General features: G+C 30.5%; 1 protein-coding gene across 1 annotated transcript in view; it reads right to left on the reverse strand.

Moving 5' to 3' along the window:
• The window catches only part of DIP-zeta (Dpr-interacting protein zeta), a 136,752-nt gene that overhangs the window by 43,423 nt on the left and 71,224 nt on the right, over window positions 1–22,105 (reverse strand). The window contains exons 3-5 of the mRNA XM_065500431.1: window positions 18,950–19,166; window positions 9,452–9,610; window positions 7,676–7,804 (exon numbers count right to left, since the gene is read on the reverse strand). Of these exons, the coding sequence (XP_065356503.1) occupies window positions 7,676–7,804; window positions 9,452–9,610; window positions 18,950–19,166 (505 nt within the window). The remainder of the gene's footprint in view (window positions 1–7,675; window positions 7,805–9,451; window positions 9,611–18,949; window positions 19,167–22,105) is intronic.

Consider the following 22,105-nt stretch of genomic DNA (forward strand, 5'->3'; position numbering starts at 1 on the left):
ACTCTATTTTTGTTATTAAATAGCTTAGACCAATTATCATTGGACCTCAACAAAATAGTAAAATATAGACATGAAAAATTACAATACAAACAATAAAATTATATCAGGAAAATAATATAATGAAAAATAAAAGAAAATATGCAACAAAAATATGCAGTTATGAGTTAAATATGCAAAAATATGCTATAAAACGCAAAATATGCAGTAAAGAACAAAATATGCAAAAATATACACTAACAAATTGATGCCAAAATTCTTAAAAATCTCTGAAACGGATATAAAACTAACTCATATGTTTATACAACGCACAGCAAAAAATATGATATTGCATATTTTTGGTTGCCCTGCTGATAACACTGTGCTTGAATTTGACACTGTTTTTCGAGTAAGCTGATTTCAATGGTTTTTAAGTTAGCTCTTGTTTTCGAGATATACCGTTATTTCGAAAAAGGAGGAAATTGCGCATCAGCTTTTATGTTGATCGGTTCATAATTAGTCATAGCTCCCATATAGGGCCCACTTCCAAAAATCTATTAAAAATTTTCCTATCAACAAAGAATTCAACAGAAATAACTTTCGAAAATCACTCACAAATATAAATTATTGAAATTTTAAAAGAAAAATGTCTGTGCTCATAACTCTGTGTTTTTTAATTGTTTTAATTTAATTTTTTTTTTCAACATTTAAGTTTTGAAATATTTTTGAAAATAAGGGTCCTCATGTAAACGCTTAAAAGCCTCGCAAACTGTGCAATCTGTGCATTTTTACACTCTCGCAAATGAAATGTCAAAAAATATATGGAAATTCGTTTGCACAACTCCGATAAGTTTGCGCGACAATTTAGACTCGCAAACTTGAATTCATTGTGCATTTGATGAATCAGCTGCTTTTGTTTACTTTTATTTATAAGAAAGAAATAAAAATCAAATAAAATATAAAAATTTTGTGTATGTGAAAATTGTGTAACTTTGGAACAGAATGATTGTATTAAATGACATTGTGTATGAAAACATTAACCAACAGCTAGAACATAAACAAAGTCCTCCAAACTATGTATACCACCGTTTGTTCCAAAGATTTAACTTTCATTCAACATTTTAAAATTAAAATTTATACAATTTGAAAAAAAAATTATTTAAGCTTTTGTTGAATTTATGTATTTTTTGACAAATATAAATTTTCTGTATAAACTTGCACAAAATTGAAAAGGTGGGTTCATGAAACATGTCGCGCAAATTTGCCCATTTGCACAAAAGGGAAACTTAAGCGTTTAAATGAGTACCCTTAATATGTGTACTATAAGCCAAAACTCCAAGTTTCAAAACAAGTGGGAAACCTCTTATCCAATTTTGATCAAATTTTTAGCATTTTGTTTTTGATGAAGTCGTACAACCTTGGTTGTCTATAATAAGGGCCACCCTTTTAATATTTGATTAAATTCTTAGATAAATATTTGTTGACTAAAACCTTTCTTCTTATTGTTGGTTTTATATCACAAAAACTAAATATATAATAAAACAACAAACAACTATAAATAAAATTCTGAAATAAATAAGAAAAAAAAACCAAACACACACAAAAAATACGTTACAAATGTCATGTGAATACAAAACGACTTTTAGAGTAATAGAGCAACATTAGCTTGACAATACAGACAACAAATACATTTGAACTGACATGCACAAACAAAACGAACTGTGATACAAACACCCATACAGGACTCGAATCCGGGTTGAGCTCAAACTATGAGAGAGAGAAAAAAACCCCGAATACGACAACTGAAAATCAAATGGCCTGTTTTGTTTTTGTTTGTCAATGGATGTGTGTGTGTATATGTTTATATACATATGTTTGTGTACGTGTAAGGATTTGCTTGTAGTATTATTTGTGTCGAAATGTGTCTGTTTGTATGCTGAGTTAGCAAATAACATGTGTCGTCAGTTTGTTGCACAAAAGCAACAAATCAGTATGCAATCTAACAAACCATCAGGATCACATACATTCCCTTGTACAACATGTATTAAATGTCACATACTACTTTCTCTCTTCTATCCCTCTCTTATGCTCTCTATACGTTCATACAGCTGATACAAACATTTGTACAATTTTCAAAAGGATTCTAAAATTCATTCAGTTGGTTGGTAAAAAACGCACGTACTTTTGTTCCCAAATAAAACAAATGCAAAAGAACTAAAAAAAAGAACTTTAAACAGAACAAAACACAGATGTCGCTTTTAGCTACAAAAATATATGTTTTTTTTTTAGTTTTTGTTTAAAATTTACCAAATAAGGATACAAATAAACACATATAAAAATATTAAAAAACTATAGCAGTGAAAAAAAAGAACTATCCACCAAGAACATACAGAGAGAAAACATTTTAGCAATAAAAATGAAGCATACAAACGTGGTCAGTTAAAAAGGACATGTTGCAACAGCTGTCACATCTTGTTTAACGAATTGTGGCACTAATGTGCAGATATGTATGTTTCTATGTTGGGGTAAATGTAACTTCATACATATTTATGTTGTAATGGAATATTAACAACGACAAAGGACCCAAAGATATTCCACAAAAGAAAAAATAATCATAAATATAAAACAAACAAACAAACAACATTCTTACTGATTTTTTTAGATTTTTATATTGAAAATATAAATAAACACAAATCTCAAAAATACAAAGAATATCCTCTCTTCTTTAAACAAGTAATAAACTATGACATTTTCTTTGAGTTTTCTTTTTTTTTTGTTAGAATAGAAATTAGTAATTGTATTCTAAGCAGAGATTTGTGTTGCATGCATGTGTCCTTAATTAACATGTTGCTACATACAGATGTACATATGTACATGCATATGTATGTATAATAAAGTGTCAGCTACATTTTCAAATTGATCAAAGGAACTACAACATTTGTATTTGGGATTATGAAATTGTGTTGTCAACTAATTAGACGTCATCATGGAGATTCATGCAATTCATCACAGAAAATCACTGCAGTATAACAACAATCATAGTCATGTTTTAATTCTATAATAGTTGTGGCAATAATGTTGTCTTTTATATTATTTTAATTTAATTAAATTGAATAAGAAACTTGAATATTCAACAAGAAGCATTAGAAGAAACGAAAAAATGTTATTTTAGGTTCTTACTTCACTCAGCTCTCATAGCCTCAAGTAATAACAGGTCAGATTAAAACAGAAATAGTAAGTACATATTAACATGTTATTATAAACCATGTTCTATATGCCGATCACTGGTCTAATTTATTGTTCCTAAGTTCATAGATAAATCGTAAGACTACCATTAAATCACTTGTTTTTTGTATGAGAAGGGAACACAATAACATTTAAAATCAAGTATGAGAGCTTAGGGAAAAATTTTTAGGTAAATCGGTTGGGTAAAAGACGTGCCACAAGCCCTCTGAAATTTTGAGATGCATTTACAAGGAAAAAAATGCATTTTTTTCAGTTTTTGTAAAAATTTTGCCATTAAAGAATTACTTTTGCAATTTAATTTTAAAGAATAGAAATGTGTACGTAATTGTCGCTCTAATGAGACATAAAAAACAAAAATCGGTCAAAAAATGTTAAAGTTATTAAAAATTTGCCAGGCCATTAACGTGTCTCAGGCAATTAGAACAAAAAATGTAGGATCAAAATTAACATATTTTTGATATATATTAAAATAAAAGCAAATTTTTACTTAAAATATATCCATATTTACTTGTATATGAGTTTCTGTCTTCGTAGGATATCGTTAACCTATTTGCAGGTATGACCAAAGAAATAACATTTTTTTAACGGCACACAGTGGTATGAGAATAAAAAAGAGGGAAATAAATCTGTAACTTCTAAACCCTTACGCCGATTTGAATAAAATTTCACATGCACAAAGAGGAAGTGTAGTCGAGTTTAAGTTTTGAATTTGGACCTCATGAGCCCACCAGGAGCGGGACCAGTGGTTCCCAAAATAGGACACCTCGGGTATGTTCAATTTTTAAAATGATCCTATTTGTTCGTTTGTGTTACGATTTAAAAAAAATTACACATCTAGAATCTCCTCGTAGCTATCAATTATCTCTTATAGCTTAGGAGATATTCGCATTTGAAATTTTAATTTTCAACATTTTTACCCACCCTACTCCAGTTTTTTGGTGACCCGATTTTATCCGTTTTTCTTTTATAGGATTAACAATAGATCTATATATCAAATAAAGAAAGAATTGTTTAAAACTCATGGCTGAGTCCAAAGTTATATTTATTTGAATTTAAAAAAAATAAAAAATGCGATTTTTCGCAATTTTTTTGGGAAAAAAGTACTTTTATTCTTTTTAAGTTATCTAAAAAATTTCTAAATTTCTAACAGGATGTATAATGAATTTTTACTTTTTGAAAAGCTAGCTTTACGCCAAATATTTTAAATGAAAAAAACATTTATAATTTTTGATACCGACGGGAGCTGGTCCATTCAAAAAATAAATATTTTTTATGTGAAATTCAACTTTAGAGCAAAAATTCTCAAATCGCATATTCGATATCAAAATATAGTAACCCATTTTAGATGGCCCAATAAGTTCTTAATTATTTTGTAAAGGGTTCCGATAAGCCCGCCCCTGGTATGGATATTGTAGCCAAAAAACGAAAAAATCCCATTTTTGGGATTTTTCAAGATTTTTTTAGGAATTGCGGGATACCTGATAACAAATTTCAAAATTTGTTTCCATTTTTACATTTTGAATAGAAAAATCTATATAACTGTGAAATTTCATTAAAAAATATTCATAAATAAAAATTTTATTTCAATTTGAAAAATTTGTATCTATGCAAAATTCAATAAAAAGCATTTTTTGTCATATTTTTCAAAAAAGTATTTCATGAACTTTTTAATTGTCAAAAGTTATATACATTTTTGATAAATAGACAAAATCCTCTATCCATTGATATATAACATGTCTACCTTGTGTTTTTTACGTGTCAAATAAATTAGGGAAAACTAAACAACTCGCTGAGAATTTACCTAACACTGTTATTTACATTCATAAAAATGTTGTTATGTAGGCAACATTCTTTTTTATGAAATTCTATGTTAGGTAAATTCTCAGCGAGCTGTTTACTTTTCCCTAATTTATTTGACACGTAAAAAACATAAGGTAGACATTTTTTTTAAATCGTAACACAAACGAAGAAATAGAATCATTTTAAAAATTGCACATACCCGAGGTGTTCTACTTTGGGTACCACTGATCCCGCTCCTGGTGGGCTTATGAGGTCCAAATTCAAAACTTAAATTCGACTACACTACCTCTTTGCGCTATAAGATAAATTGATAGCTACGAGGAGATTCTAGATGTGTAATTTTTTTTAAATCGTAACACAAACGAAGAAATAGGATCATTTTAAAAATTGAACATACCCGAGGTGTTCTACTTTGGGTACCACTGATCCCGCTCCTGTTGGGCTTATGAGGTCCAAATTCAAAACTTAAATTCGACTACACTTCCTCTTTGTGCATGTGAAATTTCATTCAAATCGGCGTAAGGGTTTAGAAGTTACAGATTTATTTCCATCTTTTTTTATTCTCATACCACTGTGCGGCAGTTCCAAAACACCATTTTCAAATTTTTAAAAATTTTTTTAAAAAAATTTCAGAATTTTTTGATCATCACATGGGGATTTATTGACAACATAATAGGGAATAAAATGTGAAAAAAGTATGTCAATACCTCCTAATTTTTTCCGTACCTGAGATAAAAATTTTGCGATTTTCAAGAAAAACTAATTTTTTGACCATATTTTGGCGAATGAGCCCAATTTCCTTACTGTTATTAATTTTAAGTAAAATTTGTTCAGACCAGGTAATTCCAGGTAATTTTAAATATAGTCTGAAAGTTTTCCTAAAATCGGAAAACGTTAACCCTTAAATCGTGAAGGTCAAAGGTAAAATGTTTCAATATTTGGAATTTCTAATGGAAATATAGCGAAATGTTATATATTTTTGCTCCGATTTTGATGAAACTTAAGAAAAATATAAAATGAAATCTAGTATTTGCAATAACAGCACAAAAATATAAATTAACCCTTTAGAGCACTTGGGCTCAAAATGACTGTGATTTTCGTGATTTTAAAAGTTCTGGGTCATTTGGACCCCAAGTGTTATTTGGGCCCTTTCGAGTTTTCAACAAACAGACAGACAAACGGACGTACACAGCCATATCTTAAAATCGTATATCGGGTATAGTCCTGGTTCGGTTGGCAATAAAAATCGTGATAATCGGGAAAAGGCTACTTCAATTGTGGCTTTTGTCTATAATTTTTTTATTAAACCGATTTTTCTAGTTTTTAATGCAACGTCGCGTAGGACATTGGTAAATATTTTTGAGTGATTCCTATAAATTTCCTTTATGTATTACGGACGTATGAATGATTTAAACAGACATAGATATGGAAATACCTAAAGTGACTTAGAACTATTTATTTTTAGTAACTTATAGTAAAAAGCTTCGATTAAAGCTATTTAACTTAGTTTCCTAAGTGGTTTTTATCAATTTCAAAATTTACCCAACTACTGTTACTGTATAAATATTTCCATTGACCATTAAATAAACGTTAGTAGTATGTATGTACCTTTTAAAAATTCTATTTAATTTTTATCGAAATTTGCCATCTTTAGTTAGTTTTTTAGCTTAAATTTTTTTGTGCTTTTTCCAAATCCCTGACCTTTAATACAACCTAATTTGTTAAAAGGCCATTTATGGTACAAATGTCACATTGTTGACCCCTCCTAAGCCGATTAATCGCTCAGACAGTACTTTCGGGCAATCGTTGCTATTGCTATTTTCATGTACATACCTACATAACTACATATGTACGAATACAAAACAAAAAAACAAACGAAATATGTGAGTGTTTGTTAGGATTTCAATAAATTGCCTACTCCAGCATGTATGGCTGGCTGTTTTGTAAAACAAACTGGAAGCCATGTCCACTTTAAACTGCAGGCACTGCAGGATGCTTGAAACAACAACAGAAAAAGTTTGTTATGTTTTATAGTGTTTGATTTAGGGATTTTTTTTTCATTTTCGTTTGGAAAACGTGCAAAGCTCTCCATTTTTTTGAGAGTGTGTACACAAAAATCTATTTGTATGCTGGTTTTTGTTCACCATTTTTGCATTTTTTTTCTATTTTAAGAACTAAAAAACAGTTGATGTTTCATTTTTATTTTGTTTATGAGTTTTTTGATGCCATTTTTGGTTCCCAAGACCTGTGACTACTCAGAATTGCATCCATTACCGGTTTATAGGAAACTTTTTAAGGGACTTTTTTCTGTCCATGTGTGGCTATAAAGTTCTGTGTATTACAAACGCCAAAGTTGCGTGTAGGCATGTAAGGATTTGCTTTAAAAGTAAGTGTTTACAAATCTATAAGCCTTTGAAGTATTAGTCATAACAAGTGGAGTTTGTTGTTGTTGCTGTTGTTTTTGGCAAATATTGCTAGTTTAGGTAGTGTTACAGGTGCAATGAAATTGTAACAGAACTGGTTTGGAAATTCTTTAAGGAGCGATTTAATATTCTCTTTGAAAGAACATTTCTATATAGTAAAATAAAATAAATAGCTCTTAAATCTTTAAAGATATTTTTTCTTAATTTAATACTTAATTGTTAATACTTACAATCTACACTGACTTTGATGCGTTTTGAAACCGTTGGTGGCACTCCATTCGTTGCAATACACAAATAGGCACCCATATCTAAGCGTGATATTCGTGTAATTTCCAAAGTATCACCTTCCCATTCATTTACTGCAAATATACAAAAATAGAATAAGAAATAATTGTCAAATTACAAAAAAAAGTGAACTAGAACCTGAACCTGAACCTGAACTAGAACTTGAACTAGAACCTGAACTAGAACCTGAACTAGAACCTGAACTAGAACCTGAACTAGAACCTGAACTAGAACCTGAACTAGAACCTGAACTAGAACCTGAACTAGAACCTGAACTAGAACCTGAACTAGAACCTGAACTAGAACCTGAACTAGAACCTGAACTAGAACCTGAACTAGAACCTGAACTAGAACCTGAACTAGAACCTGAACTAGAACCTGAACTAGAACCTGAACTAGAACCTGAACTAGAACCTGAACTAGAACCTGAACTAGAACCTGAACTAGAACCTGAACTAGAACCTGAACTAGAACCTGAACTAGAACCTGAACTAGAACCTGAACTAGAACCTGAACTAGAACCTGAACTAGAACCTGAACTAGAACCTGAACTAGAACCTGAACTAGAACTGAACTAGAACTGAACTAGAACCTGAACTAGAACTGAACTAGAACTGAACTAGAACTGAACTAGAACTGAACTAGAACTGAACTAGAACTGAACTAGAACTGAACTAGAACTGAACTAGAACTGAACTAGAACTGAACTAGAACTGAACTAGAACTGAACTAGAACTGAACTAGAACTGAACTAGAACTGAACTAGAACTGAACTAGAACTGAACTAGAACTGAACTAGAACTGAACTAGAACTGAACTAGAACTGAACTAGAACTGAACTAGAACTGAACTACAACTGAACTAGAACTGAACTAGAACTGAACTAGAACTGAACTAGAACTGAACTAGAACTGAACTAGAACTGAACTAGAACTGAACTAGAACTGAACTAGAACTGAACTAGAACTGAACTAGAACTGAACTAGAACTGAACTAGAACTGAACTAGAACTGAACTAGAACTGAACTAGAACTGAACTAGAACTGAACTAGAACTGAACTAGAACTGAACTAGAACTGAACTAGAACTGAACTAGAACTGAACTAGAACTGAACTAGAACTGAACTAGAACTGAACTAGAACTGAACTAGAACTGAACTAGAACTGAACTAGAACTGAACTAGAACTGAACTAGAACTGAACTAGAACTGAACTAGAACTGAACTAGAACTGAACTAGAACTGAACTAGAACTGAACTAGAACTGAACTAGAACTGAACTAGAACTGAACTAGAACTGAACTAGAACTGAACTAGAACTGAACTAGAACTGAACTAGAACTGAACTAGAACTGAACTAGAACTGAACTAGAACTGAACTAGAACTGAACTAGAACTGAACTAGAACTGAACTAGAACTGAACTAGAACTGAACTAGAACTGAACTAGAACTGAACTAGAACTGAACTAGAACTGAACTAGAACTGAACTAGAACTGAAGTAGAACTGAACTAGAACTGAACTAGAACTGAACTAGAACTGAACTAGAACTGAACTAGAACTGAACAAAATTTTAAATTCTTATTTATTTCATGACAGATTCTTTAAGTAAATGTCAGTTACTACGTGTCAACATGTGGCTACCGAAATTGAACTCTTTCTCACTTTGGTATATTTCATATATTTCTTTATTTTTTTTTTCCACTTCTTGTTTTAACTTACCAATATGATTTCTACTAATTGTAATTCTTGAGTTATCATCCCTTTTCCATTTAATGACTGGCTTTGGACTGCCACTAGCACGACAGCGTAATGAAATATTTGAGCCTTCTCTAACAATCACATCACTCGAACTCAACGAGTCATCTATATTGGGAGGAACTGTAAATAAAAAAAGCACAAAGAAGTCAAATGAATATTAGGAATAGAATCAAGTGAGATGCTTAAATCCAATTAGGTTAGATTAACAATATAATTATAAGGCGAAACTTAGAGCAGTATGTTCTTGTGGTACTATTATGTACGTTTTCTAATTTAGTCAGTCTGTAGAGTAAGTTATAAGACTAAGTATGTTTGGTTATGGTTGCTTTAATTGTAAAGATACTTGCTATTTGTTTCATTTTCTTTTACATTTTGTTGCTATTTTACTAAGGGAATTGTTGGATTTCTAAAGTTGACTCTTGAGATGATGAGTTTCTATCACTCTTTATGTGTTACTAAGAAGGTAATAAAGTAGTTTCTGTTTTATTTAAAATAAATACGAGTCTTAATACTCATACAACACAGACACTGATGAGTTGGCTTTAGCAGCAGTGATCGGCAAAACCTAGGCACCGTGCCTTCACATGTTCACAGTGTTTCATGCCCGCGCATTCTTGGTTGATAGACCAAGAGCAGGGTAAAGCATGGTGCCTAATGTTTGCCATTGCCTGCTATAGAGCCAGTTTTAACTGAAGTTACCTTCCTTCCACTTGTCTTTGTGGTTCTTGAAGATGAAGTACATGTTGATGAGCATTATGATGATGAAGTTGTTGGTAGGTATTAATATAAAAACCCTACAATAATGTTGTTTCTGGTTTCCTTTTCTAGTATAAAAATATGAAAACAACATTAAACAAACTTCTTGGCTATGGTAGGTATGTATAAAAAGTAAAGGAAACAAACACTTGTTTATTTACTTATTTATTTGGCCAAGAGGCTAAATGAGTTTTTGACTTGTTATCCTGCCACTTACTCTCGTCATGCCTTATTGTAACTTTAACTAACTTACAAACTGTATAAATAAAGGAAAGAATGAATGAACGACGGAATAAGGGAATGACTTACTGGCTGACTCATTTATTTATTTACTAACTAACTAATACTAGGGCTGATGTTGTTTGCTGCTGCTTCTAGTACAGCTCCTGAAGATGATGATAATGAGGATGTTATCAAGAACTTTAAATAAAGAGTATGATGGTATTGTGTATTTAAAATGATTGCAAAGATACCCTATAGAATGCAATATAAATCAGATTAACCTGTCAAACTATTGAGCAACATTAGGAGTAAATATTGGGTTTGAAGTTCAACTACCAAATATGGGACCAATCCAACAATAAAACAAAACTCCTCCTGGAAAAGAGGATAACATCATGATAAAGGTCAGGAAGCCCGCCACCCCCTGGGAAAAAGGTAGGAATCAAATAATTAAATTAGCAACCAACCACCACTACACCAAATACACAGAGGGCGTTGTTTCTAGGCAACGACAGATGGCAACACAATTATCCTAGACCCGCTACAGCAGATCAATCATCTTCTCAGTTTTAACAACAACCGATTAACGAAACTGACACAAGGCAAAAATAACAATAGGCTGGATCTTATGGCAACATCCTACATGTATCCTTGAACCCGCTACAGCAGACCAATCACCTACTTAGCAGGAACAACAACCGTGTAACGAAACTGATACAAAAATAACTACAGTCTGGTTCTAATGGCAACATCGTACATGAAGACGCACGATACTCCAATAACAAGGAGTGAAATCTTACATGGGAAATATGCGAAAAACAACTGCAAACAAATGGTATAAGATGGGGATGCTTTGCTCCCAAGTGGGGTAATGGAGAAAAAAAAATATTCCAAATTAATTTAACGAGCAGGCTAATGAACAGCATAAATCTCTAATTCTGATAACATCGGATACATGTTAGGAAGCGAACTCCCAAACATCAGACAGAGAAGATAGCACATTACCAAATAGTTTACCAGTTCACTCCTGGATAAAATATTTATTTTGGAGAGGATGTTTAAATTCGTTTACTCAATCTGCCATTGCTTAACAAAGGCATGATAGCCTGGATAATAGTATGCAGGACTATCATACTGAGGTTTGTGGGTTCGAATCCCGCCAAAGTCTTTGGATATTACTCTAGACAAGTCCAAAGGTATGCTCGGCTCTAATCTTCATTATTTAAAATTGACACTATAATTACCTCAATTTCAATTCGTTTCCAACTTTTTACCCAAACTTGCAAGTCATCTTCGCCCCCCAAACAACTTAACTGCTGTGACTATTTAAACTCTCTTTATAAACAAATAACGTAAAATCTTAAGTTATTAGAACATGTTTGTGGTAACATAGACATAAATATTTATACTGGCAACAGCAGCTTGCAACAGTTCACATTTGTGTGGCATGCCAAGCAATACAACACAACAGTGTGACATTTAAGTAAATTCCCAAAGCCTTCTATAAAAAGTTTTTACTTGCAACCAACGACAAATAGTTCCTTCCGCTGCTTATAATAAGTATTATTGTTTCAGGAGTCGGGAGTTTATTTATAAGAGATTGAGCTACTTGATGATGATGACACTTCTTTCTTTTTAAATATAAATTAAATCAACGCTGCTGATGATTTCACTTTCTTTGAAGTGAAACCTTAAGTTTTATTAGTTATTTGTTATTGTGGTTGTCTTGGTTTTATTTAATATTTTTTTGGAAATTAGTTGTTAGTTTTAGTCTGGGGTTTTGGTAGTCATTGCTTAATTGACTTTTTGTTTTGGCAAAGAAATTTTTTGTTACGTGTTGAGGGGATTAGAGTTTTTTGGTAAGGGGAGGTAAAATTTTTGTGGAGTTTTTTAAATTTTAAGGAAATGTAAAGTTAAGTACTTCATACAACGTTTACAAAAATATATCCATCCATATCCGCTATTTGTTGGACGATTTTCACGATTTTAAATAGGAACCGAACCGGGATTATAGCGGATATATTGATGAATTAATCGTGTATTTATGTTATTTGATGGCTACGGAAAGTTGATTTCAACATACAGATGCACATTAGGGGGGCCCTTAATAAAATTATGATTTTAAAAGTTATAGGTCATTTTAACCCCAAGTGCCATTAAGGGTTAATTTCCATTCTCGTGCTGTTCTTATAAATACTAGAGTTTATGTTATATTTTTCTTAAGTTACATCAAAATCGACCCAAAAATAAATAACATTACGATATCTTTAAATTAGAAATTCCAAATATTGTAAAATTTGACATTTGACCTTCACGATTTAAGGTTTAACGTTTTCCAATTTTAGTAAAACTTTCAGATTATATTTAGAATTATCTGGACTATAATACTCTGAATAGTTTCTACTTAAAATTCATAACAGTAAGGAAATAGAGCTCATTCGCCAAAAAATGGCCAAATAATTGGTTTTTCTCGAAAATTTCAAGATTTAAATCGTAGGTACGGAAAAACTATAAGAGATATTTTCATAATTTTTTCATATTTTGATTGCCTATTATATTCTCAATAAAGCTCAATGAGATGATTAAAAAATTCTGAAATTTGTTTAACAAAATTTTTAAAAATTTGAAAATGAAGTTTTGAAACTGGAGTTAAAAAATTTGTATTTCTTTGTTCATACCTGCGAATAGGTTAACGGTATCCTACGAAGACAAAAACTCATATACACGTAAATATGGATATATTTTAAGTAAAAATGAGCTTTTATTTTAATATTTCTCAAAATATGCTAATTTTGGTCATTCTTGTTCTATTGGCCTGAGACACGTTAATGGCCTGGCGATTTTTTAATAACTTTAAAAATAGAACGACAATTACGTACACATTTCAATTCTTTTAGTTTAAATTGAATTTAAATTATTGTAACAAAAACAAAACACATGTAAAATGTACACTCAAAGTACACGCCTGTACCCACAATTTATTGAAAATAAGTGAATTCACTTAATTGTGAATAAATTTGAAAATATTCCATAGATTTTTATGATCGATATCTCATTTTGTTTCTATTACAGGTGGCTTTGCGATAAAGCAATAAATCTAAACAATTTCTGCCGTTTTCGATTTTTCATGATTTTTTTAAAATAAAAAAATTTTCTTTTTTCACATAAAAAATATATTTTTTGCTTCAATTTGTTATTATAACTCCGAAACTACTGAGCCGATTGAAACGAAATATATATATAAGAAAATTTGTACGTAGCATCGGGAAAATATTTTCATAATTCAATTAATCGAAAAAAGATTATTAACTACTTAATTTTATGTATATCAAACAAAAAAGTTAATTTTTGTGAAAATGAGCGAATTCACTTAATTGTGAATAAATTCGAAAAGAATCAATTGATTTGTTGGATCGATATCTCATTTTGTTGCTATTATATATGGGTTTATGACAAAGCAATAAATCTCAACAATTTATACCAGTTTCGATTTTTTATGATTTTTTAAAACAAAAAAATTGGATATTTTCACATAAAAAATATATTTTTTGCTTCAATTTGTTATTATAACTCCGAAACTACTGGGGCAATTGAAACGAAATATTAATGCGAAAATTTGTACATAGCATGGGGAAAATATTTTCAAAATTCAATCAATCGAAAGAAGATTATTAACTACTCAATTTTAGGTATATCAAAAAAAAAGTTCATTTTTGTGAAAATGAGCGAATTCACTTAATTAAGAATAGATTCGAAAATAATCAATCAATTTGTATGGTCGATATCTCATTTTGTTGCTATTATATGTGGGTTTGCGACAAAGCAATAAACCTGAACAATTTCTGTTGTTTTCGATTTTTCATAATTTTTTTAAAATAAAAAAATTTGCTATTTTCACGTAAAAAATATATTTGTTTCTTCAATTTGTTATTATAACTCCGAAACTACTGAGCCGATTGAAACGAAATATATATGTGGAAATTTGTCCATAGCATGGGGAAAATGGTTTGAAAATTCAATCAATCGAATGAAAATTATTCACTACTCAATTTTATGTATATCAAACATAAAAGTTTAATTCTGTGAAAATGAGCGAATTCACTTAATTGTGAATAAATTCAAAAATAATCAATCGATTTTAATGATCGATATCTCTTTTTGTTGCTATTATGTGTGGGTTTGCTACGAAGCAATAAACTTGATTTTTCTAAAACAAAAAAATTTGCTATTTTCATGTAAAAAATATATTTTTTGCTTTAATTTGTTATTATAACTCCGAAACTACTGAACCGATTGAAGGTTATGTAAATTTGAACTTTTCTAAGTTTATTTCAATAATATCGGAGTAACCCTTTTTGAGTTATAATAAATTATTAAACATCTAAAACAAATTCACAATTTTAGAAAAAAAAATGTTAAAAAAATTCTATCCATAGAATTCAAAAATTTTACCATTTTTGTACTTAGTTAACCATGATGCATCAAATCTATATAGTGGTTAGTGATGCCTTTTTTTTTGCTGTTGACCTGCGTAATTCTACCTACAATTTCTAAAAATTTATGGAAATCTAACTTAAAATAATTTTTAAGCACATAATTGCCTTGCTGTTGTCAATTTTCATACTCTATTGCATTAAATCTATGGGGGATTTCATGTCAAGTGAACCAACTTTTGAAATCGATGTCTTCCGATCGGGATGAAATTTGCACCAAGGTTAGCTCTATTGGATAGTAACTCAGACACAATTTTTCAACAACATCGGTCGAGAACTCTCTGAGTTATAGGGGGTAAAATTTTGACAATTTGGTCAAACAGGGGTTTTTTCTTATCCATGTAACTTATTACCTATTGTTCTTAGCAAAATGTGTTCCAAATAGTATAGATAGCTATTTCTTCGATCTTTCGAAAAAAAATATTTAAAAAAAAAAATAAAAAATTTTTAATATTTTTTTTCCGAAATCAAAAACTTTTTTGACTTTTTTTTAAAATACGCTATTTTTTTTATTTTTTTTTTTTTCTTAAAATAAAGTTTAGATATTTTCCTTGAACACCTACTTGGTCGCTTAGTGGGATGCGAGTGGGATATCTATCAAAATAAATATTTTGTAACTCAAAACATAAAATTTTTGACTTTTTTTGCAAAATCAAAAACTTTGTTGACTTTTTTTTTTCAAAATGGACCCTTTTTTAATCTTTTTTTTAGGTCAAACAAAAGCTTAGATATTATCCTTGAATACCCTTTTGGTCGCTTAGTGGGATGCGAGTGGGATATCTATCAAAATAAATATTTTTTAACTCAAGACTTACAATTTTTGACTTTTTTTTTTGCAAATACGATTTTTTTTCCAAATGGGCCCTTTTTTTAAAATTTTTTTTTGTAGTCAAAAGAAAGCTTAGGTCCATTCCTTTAAGATATTTTTAGTCCCTTAGTGGGATGCGAGTAGGATATCTATCAAAATAAATATTTTGTAACGCAAGACATACAATTTTTTAATTTTTTTTTGCAAAATCAAAATTTTTTTCCAATATGGGCCCTTTTTTAATTTTTTTTTTTTGCTCAAAAGAAAGCCTAGGTCCATTCCTTTAAGATATTTTTAGTCCCTTAGTGGGATGCGAGTGGGATATCTATCAAAATAAATATTTTGTAACGCAAGACATACAATTTTTTAATTTTTTTTTGCAAAATCGAAATTTTTTTCCAATATGGGACTTTTTTTTAAAAATTTTTTTTGCTCAAAAGAAAGCTTTGGTCTTTTCCTTTAAGACCTATTTTGTCACTTAGGAAGATGTGAGTAGGATATCTATTAAAATAAAAATGTTGTAACTCAAGACATTCAATTATTGACTTTTTTTTTGCAAATTCGAATTTTTTTTCAAAATGGGCCCTTTTTTAAAAATTTTTTTTTAGTCAAAAGAAAGCTTAGGTCCATTCCTTTAAGATATTTTAGGTCCCTTAGTGGGATACGAGTGGGATATCTATCAAAATAAATATTTTGTAACTCAAGATATACAATTTTTGATTTTTTGGCAAAATCAAAAACTTTTTTGACTTTTTTTTAAAATGGGCCCTTTTTGTAATTTTTTTTTTTGCTATAAAGAAAGCTTAGGCCTATTCCTTTAAGATGGTTTTGATCGCTTAGTGGGATGCGAGTGGGATATATATCAAAATAAATGTTTTGTAACTCAAGACATACAATTTTTGTGTTAAAACATTTATTTTGATAGATATCCCACTCGCATCCCACTAAGGGACTAAAAATATCTTAAAGGAATGGACCTAGGCTTTCTTTTGAGCAAAAAAAAAAAATTAAAAAAGGGCCCATATTGGAAAAAAATTTTGATTTTGCAAAAAAAAATTAAAAAATTGTATGTCTTGCGTTACAAAATATTTATTTTGATAGATATCCTACTCGCATCCCACTAAGGGACTAAAAATATCTTAAAGGAATGGACCTAAGCTTTCTTTTGACTACAAAAAAAATTTTAAAAAAAGGGCCCATTTGGAAAAAAAATCGTATTTGCAAAAAAAAAAGTCAAAAATTGTAAGTCTTGAGTTAAAAAATATTTATTTTGATAGATATCCCACTCGCATCCCACTAAGCGACCAAAAGGGTCTTCAAGGATAATATCTAAGCTTTTGTTTGACCTAAAAAAAAAGATTAAAAAAGGGTCCATTTTGAAAAAAAAAAGTCAACAAAGTTTTTGATTTTGCAAAAAAAGTCAAAAATTTTATGTTTTGAGTTACAAAATATTTATTTTGATAGATATCCCACTCGCATCCCACTAAGCGACCAAGTAGGTGTCCAAGGAAAAAATTTAAACTTTATTTTAAGAAAAAAAAAAAAATAAAAAAAAATAGCGTATTTTAAAAAAAAGTCAAAAAAGTTTTTGATTTCGGAAAAAAAATATTAAAAATTTTTTATTTTTTTTTTTAAATATTTTTTTTCGAAAGATCGAAGAAATAGCTATCTATACTATTTGGAACACATTTTGCTAAGAACAATAGGTAATAAGTTACATGGATAAGAAAAAACCCCTGTTTGACCAAATTGTCAAAATTTTACCCCCTATAACTCAGAGAGTTCTCGACCGATGTTGTTGAAAAATTGTGTCTGAGTTACTATCCAATAGAGCTAACCTTGGTGCAAATTTCATCCCGATCGGAAGACATCGATTTCAAAAGTTGGTTCACTTGACATGAAATCCCCCCTATATAAAATAATTTAATATTCTTGTTATACTCCATCATAAATCAAGACATCCAAAATTTCCAAGGTTTAAAAAAGATATTTGCAACAGTTTATTTATTATTTCAAGACTTGCAATGAAATATTCTAATAAAAATAATTGCTATTCTACAACTGAAATAGATTCTAAAACATAGATACAACTATGACATATGGAGCAACGTATTTAGTGGCAGAATTCAAAGACGATGTGATGGAATTACCCGGCAGTTCATGAAATCAGTTTTGACAAGTCTTCCTCCAAAGCTTTTGATTGGTCTGTTTACCTCAGGTATGTCATTGTAAAGAGGTTTATTGTCATATTTAGTACTAGCACTAACACTAGTTGTGGGTCTCGAGTTTTCGTGCCAAGGAATTGATAAGAAAATGTGTCAATACACTACTTTAAAGACTACCAGTGGTATCAAAGGTAACTAGTGTGTCCTTTAAGTAGCATTTTTTCTACAATGAGATTCGAGTTCTCCTGACAAGGAATTGAGATGAAAATGTGTCAACACACTACTTTAAAGGCTACCAGTGTTATCAAATGTAACTAGTGTGGACGATAAGTAGCATTTTTGCTACTATGAAGTGGACTGTGGCTACTTGTTAAGCAACTGGGTAACGGATAGTAAAATTGTACTCCTACATTAACAAAATTTACTGCTACACAATATAGACACACATAGAGAGCCATACTCTCTCTATTATGACATTGTGGCAGTGATTTCCTTTTTGGTGTATATGCATGCAAACAAGAGTCATATACTTTCTTACCCTGCTACCAAAATGTACTTTGCAACGCATATAAAGTGGAATCATTGAAGCATAAATTGTTGGCTTAAATAATTTTTCTTAACTGATATTTGCTGTTTTGCCAGTGAGCTCTTCGCATTCCTTACTACCATCTCGTTGTTGTTTCTTTTGTGTGCTGGGGTCCCCAAAGATATTTGCTTTGATTTACAATTTCCAAGAAAGCAATACTGCTGAAGAAGCAGGAAGGCAGGCAGGAGGAAGGAGTCTCTTTGGTAGACGTTTCAAAGAATAAATTTATTTTTAATTTATTTATAAAACACACGCAAACAAATTTCATTTTGTCAACTAAATCACAGCCCCAATATTGTTAAGGGATTTCTTGGGTAAATATGATATGCTAGAGATTTTTATACAATTAAATGGTTTATTTTGTTGTTGTTAATAAATTCATTTCATGTCCTCTGTTTGTTTCATTCACTGTTTCATTTTGCAACTTACCAACCACATTTAAATAGCCAAATTGTGTTTTGGCTGTAACCGTATTGATTTGGCACATATAGCGGCCCTTGTCCTCTTCCTGCACATTGTTGATGTGTAAATACCAGGTGCGATGACGGTCATGTTTATCGTGTGTCACACTAATGCGTGGATTACGCGTTATCACATGATTGTGCACCGTCAATATGGCCGACTGTTCGAAGTGCATCCAGGCCACCTGAAAATAAACAAAAAGGGAAGCAAAACAAATTATACACACGTTCACGGAAATATGTACCTGGGAAAGGACAACGAATTTGCATTAATTTTTTTTACATTTTTATATTAAGGGGTTATATATATAGATTTATTGAATTGTGAAATTGAATGAAAGTGAAAATAACAAGGAAACATAGTTAACAGAGGTGTTGCAAAACAGCAGGAGGAACTAATTGATATTTGTGTAAGAAACATTCGATTTTATCAGCTTTTTATTTACCCAAGTATTTCAGCTACAAACTTTGATGAATTTCCTTTTTTTCCCTACGCACCTGCTGGTTCGATGTTTAAGAGATGACAATGTTGAAGTTTACATAGAAAAAATGAGGTTATGTTAAGCTTTTGATGAAGTCAAGCAATTATAACAATTAAATATTTGCACAAGCACACTTTTTATGAAATGTCAATAAAGCGTCAGTTAATTGACCCTAATTTAAGTTTAACATTTATCTTAACAATTTTTTAATTTAAGAGTTTATAACATGATTTATTGCAATGTTAAGGAAAACAAGAAATAAATGGAATCGCCATAGGTCCCTGGGGGATAGGCAATGGTTTTTGGTGAAACGCTTGTTATGGAAGGGACATTTTACTTTAACTTAACGATGGCCTATGTAGGGGCAAATTGACATCTTATATTCACTTTGGAACACGTCATGGATCTAATCCAAAGGAACTTGTTGAGTTTTAGATATTTCACTGGTCATAACATTTGTTTAACATTCATTGATAAATTGTCAACTTTTTCACACAATTGGACTAGTTCAATGACATGTCCTTTTTTCATATCAGAGGACTGATGCACGAACAAAATATATTTGTAAAAATAAGCTTTTATTTTAATATTTCTCAAAATATGTTAATTTTGTTCCTACATCTCTTGTTCTTGTGGCCTGAGACATATTAATGGCCTGGCGATTTTTTAATAACTTTAACATTTTTTAACCAATTTTGGTCTTTTATATCTTACTAAAACGACAATTGTGTTCACATTTCGATTCTTTTAAATTAAATTGCAAAAGTAATTATTTAATATCAAAATTTTTACAAAAACTGAAAAAAATCATTTTTTCCCCTTGTAAATGCAGCTCAAAACTAAATCGAAAGTCGGCACGGGTTGCCATTCTTAGAGCAAGCTAAAAATTGTTTTGGTGGTATTTTAGGTCAATACGAATGTTTTCAGCGGGTATGCGTCAATATACTAATATATAAATAAAATGGTCCATGTATGTAATGCCATCACGTGAGAATGGCTGGAGCGATTTGCCAGATTTTTTTTATTCGATTCGAAATTTTCAGGAGATGGTTTGCAAAGAAAAAAATTTGAAAAATTCCGGTTAAAACTTGGAAGTTTTTTTTTGAGTCCAGTTAACTGTAATAAAAATAGCCCCCTAAAGTATGCAGTACAAATTTAGATATTTTATTTGCAAATAAGTAAGAACAGGCAGGCGTATGTGGGTTGGAGAAACTTGAAGAACTAACATTAGTAAAGGTCTCTCGGCTTCAGTTCGCTTCCAATGATTTTGCAAAGGAGTAATGCTTCTAATTATTATATCGTTCACGATCTTCTAGATAGTTATATGTATATAGCGGAGTCGATATAGCCATGTACGTCTGTATATTGAAATCATCTTTCCGTAGCCTCCAAATAACTTACATACATACTTTATAAATTAATATATCCACTATAGACCCGGTTCGGTTGCTATTTAAAATCGATAAAATCGGCCTATAAATGGCTGCGATATAAGGAAAAAACAACCTCGATTTTTGAACTATTTATGATCAATATATTAATATAGACAATATGGATATCAAATGAAGGCCTTTGCAGCGGCGTAAGTCGGACCTATAATGGGTCAAAATCGAAAAAAATATTTTTTAACAGCATTTTTATACCCTTCACCTTCGTGAGAAGGGTATATATAAGTTTGTCATTCCGTTTGTAATTTCTACACTTTTCATTTCCGACCCTATAAAGTATATATATTCTGGATCCTTATAGATAGCGGAGTCGACTAAGCCATATCCGTCTGTCTGTCTGTTGAAATCAATTTTCTGAAGACCCCAGATATCTTCGGGATCCAAATCTTCAATAATTCTGTCAGACATGCTTTCGAGAAGTTTTCTATTTAAAATCAGCAAAATCGGTCCATAAAATCGGGACAACCTCGATTTTTTTTACCTATTTTTGATCTATATCTGGATTACTAAGTCATTAATATAGACAATATAATAAAGATGTAGATAAGGCTATAGTAAGTTGGACCTACAATGGGTCAAAATCGGGAAAAATATTTTTTAACCCGAATTTTTTTTCATCAAACAATTTTTTTGTCATACATTTTTTTCCAAAAAAAAATTAAAAAAAATTTCGAAAAAATTTTTTAAAAAAATTTGGAAAAAACTTAAAAAACAATTTCAAAAAAAAAAATTAAATTTTGTTTACCTAAAAATATTTAAAAAAATTTATTTTAAAGTATAATTTGGTGAAGGGTATATAAGATTCGGTACAGCCGAATATTGCTCTCTTACTTGTTTTTCACTAAAATTTTCAAAAAAAAAACAATTTTTAAATTTTTCCATAAATTTTTTTTCGCTAATAAATAGAAAAAAAATTGTTGAAAATTGTTTGAAATTTTTTTTTTTAATTTTGTTTCCCTAAAAATATATAAGATTCCGCATACCCGAATATAGTTTTTTTTCTTCAAAAATCAAAATCACCAATTCTGAATCGCACAAACCATTTTTTGCGTATTGAAACCGATGGAACACATTCAGCATAAGCTTTGGTGAGCAATCGGTAAAGTAAAACTTCCCGTATATGATGCTTTGTCGCATCAAAAAACTTTGTAGTTTACACTATAATGTTCAACAACTAAGTGAGAATAAGTGACA

This window comes from Calliphora vicina, chromosome 2, assembly GCF_958450345.1.
Source record: "Calliphora vicina chromosome 2, idCalVici1.1, whole genome shotgun sequence".
Taxonomy (NCBI): domain Eukaryota; kingdom Metazoa; phylum Arthropoda; class Insecta; order Diptera; family Calliphoridae; genus Calliphora; species Calliphora vicina.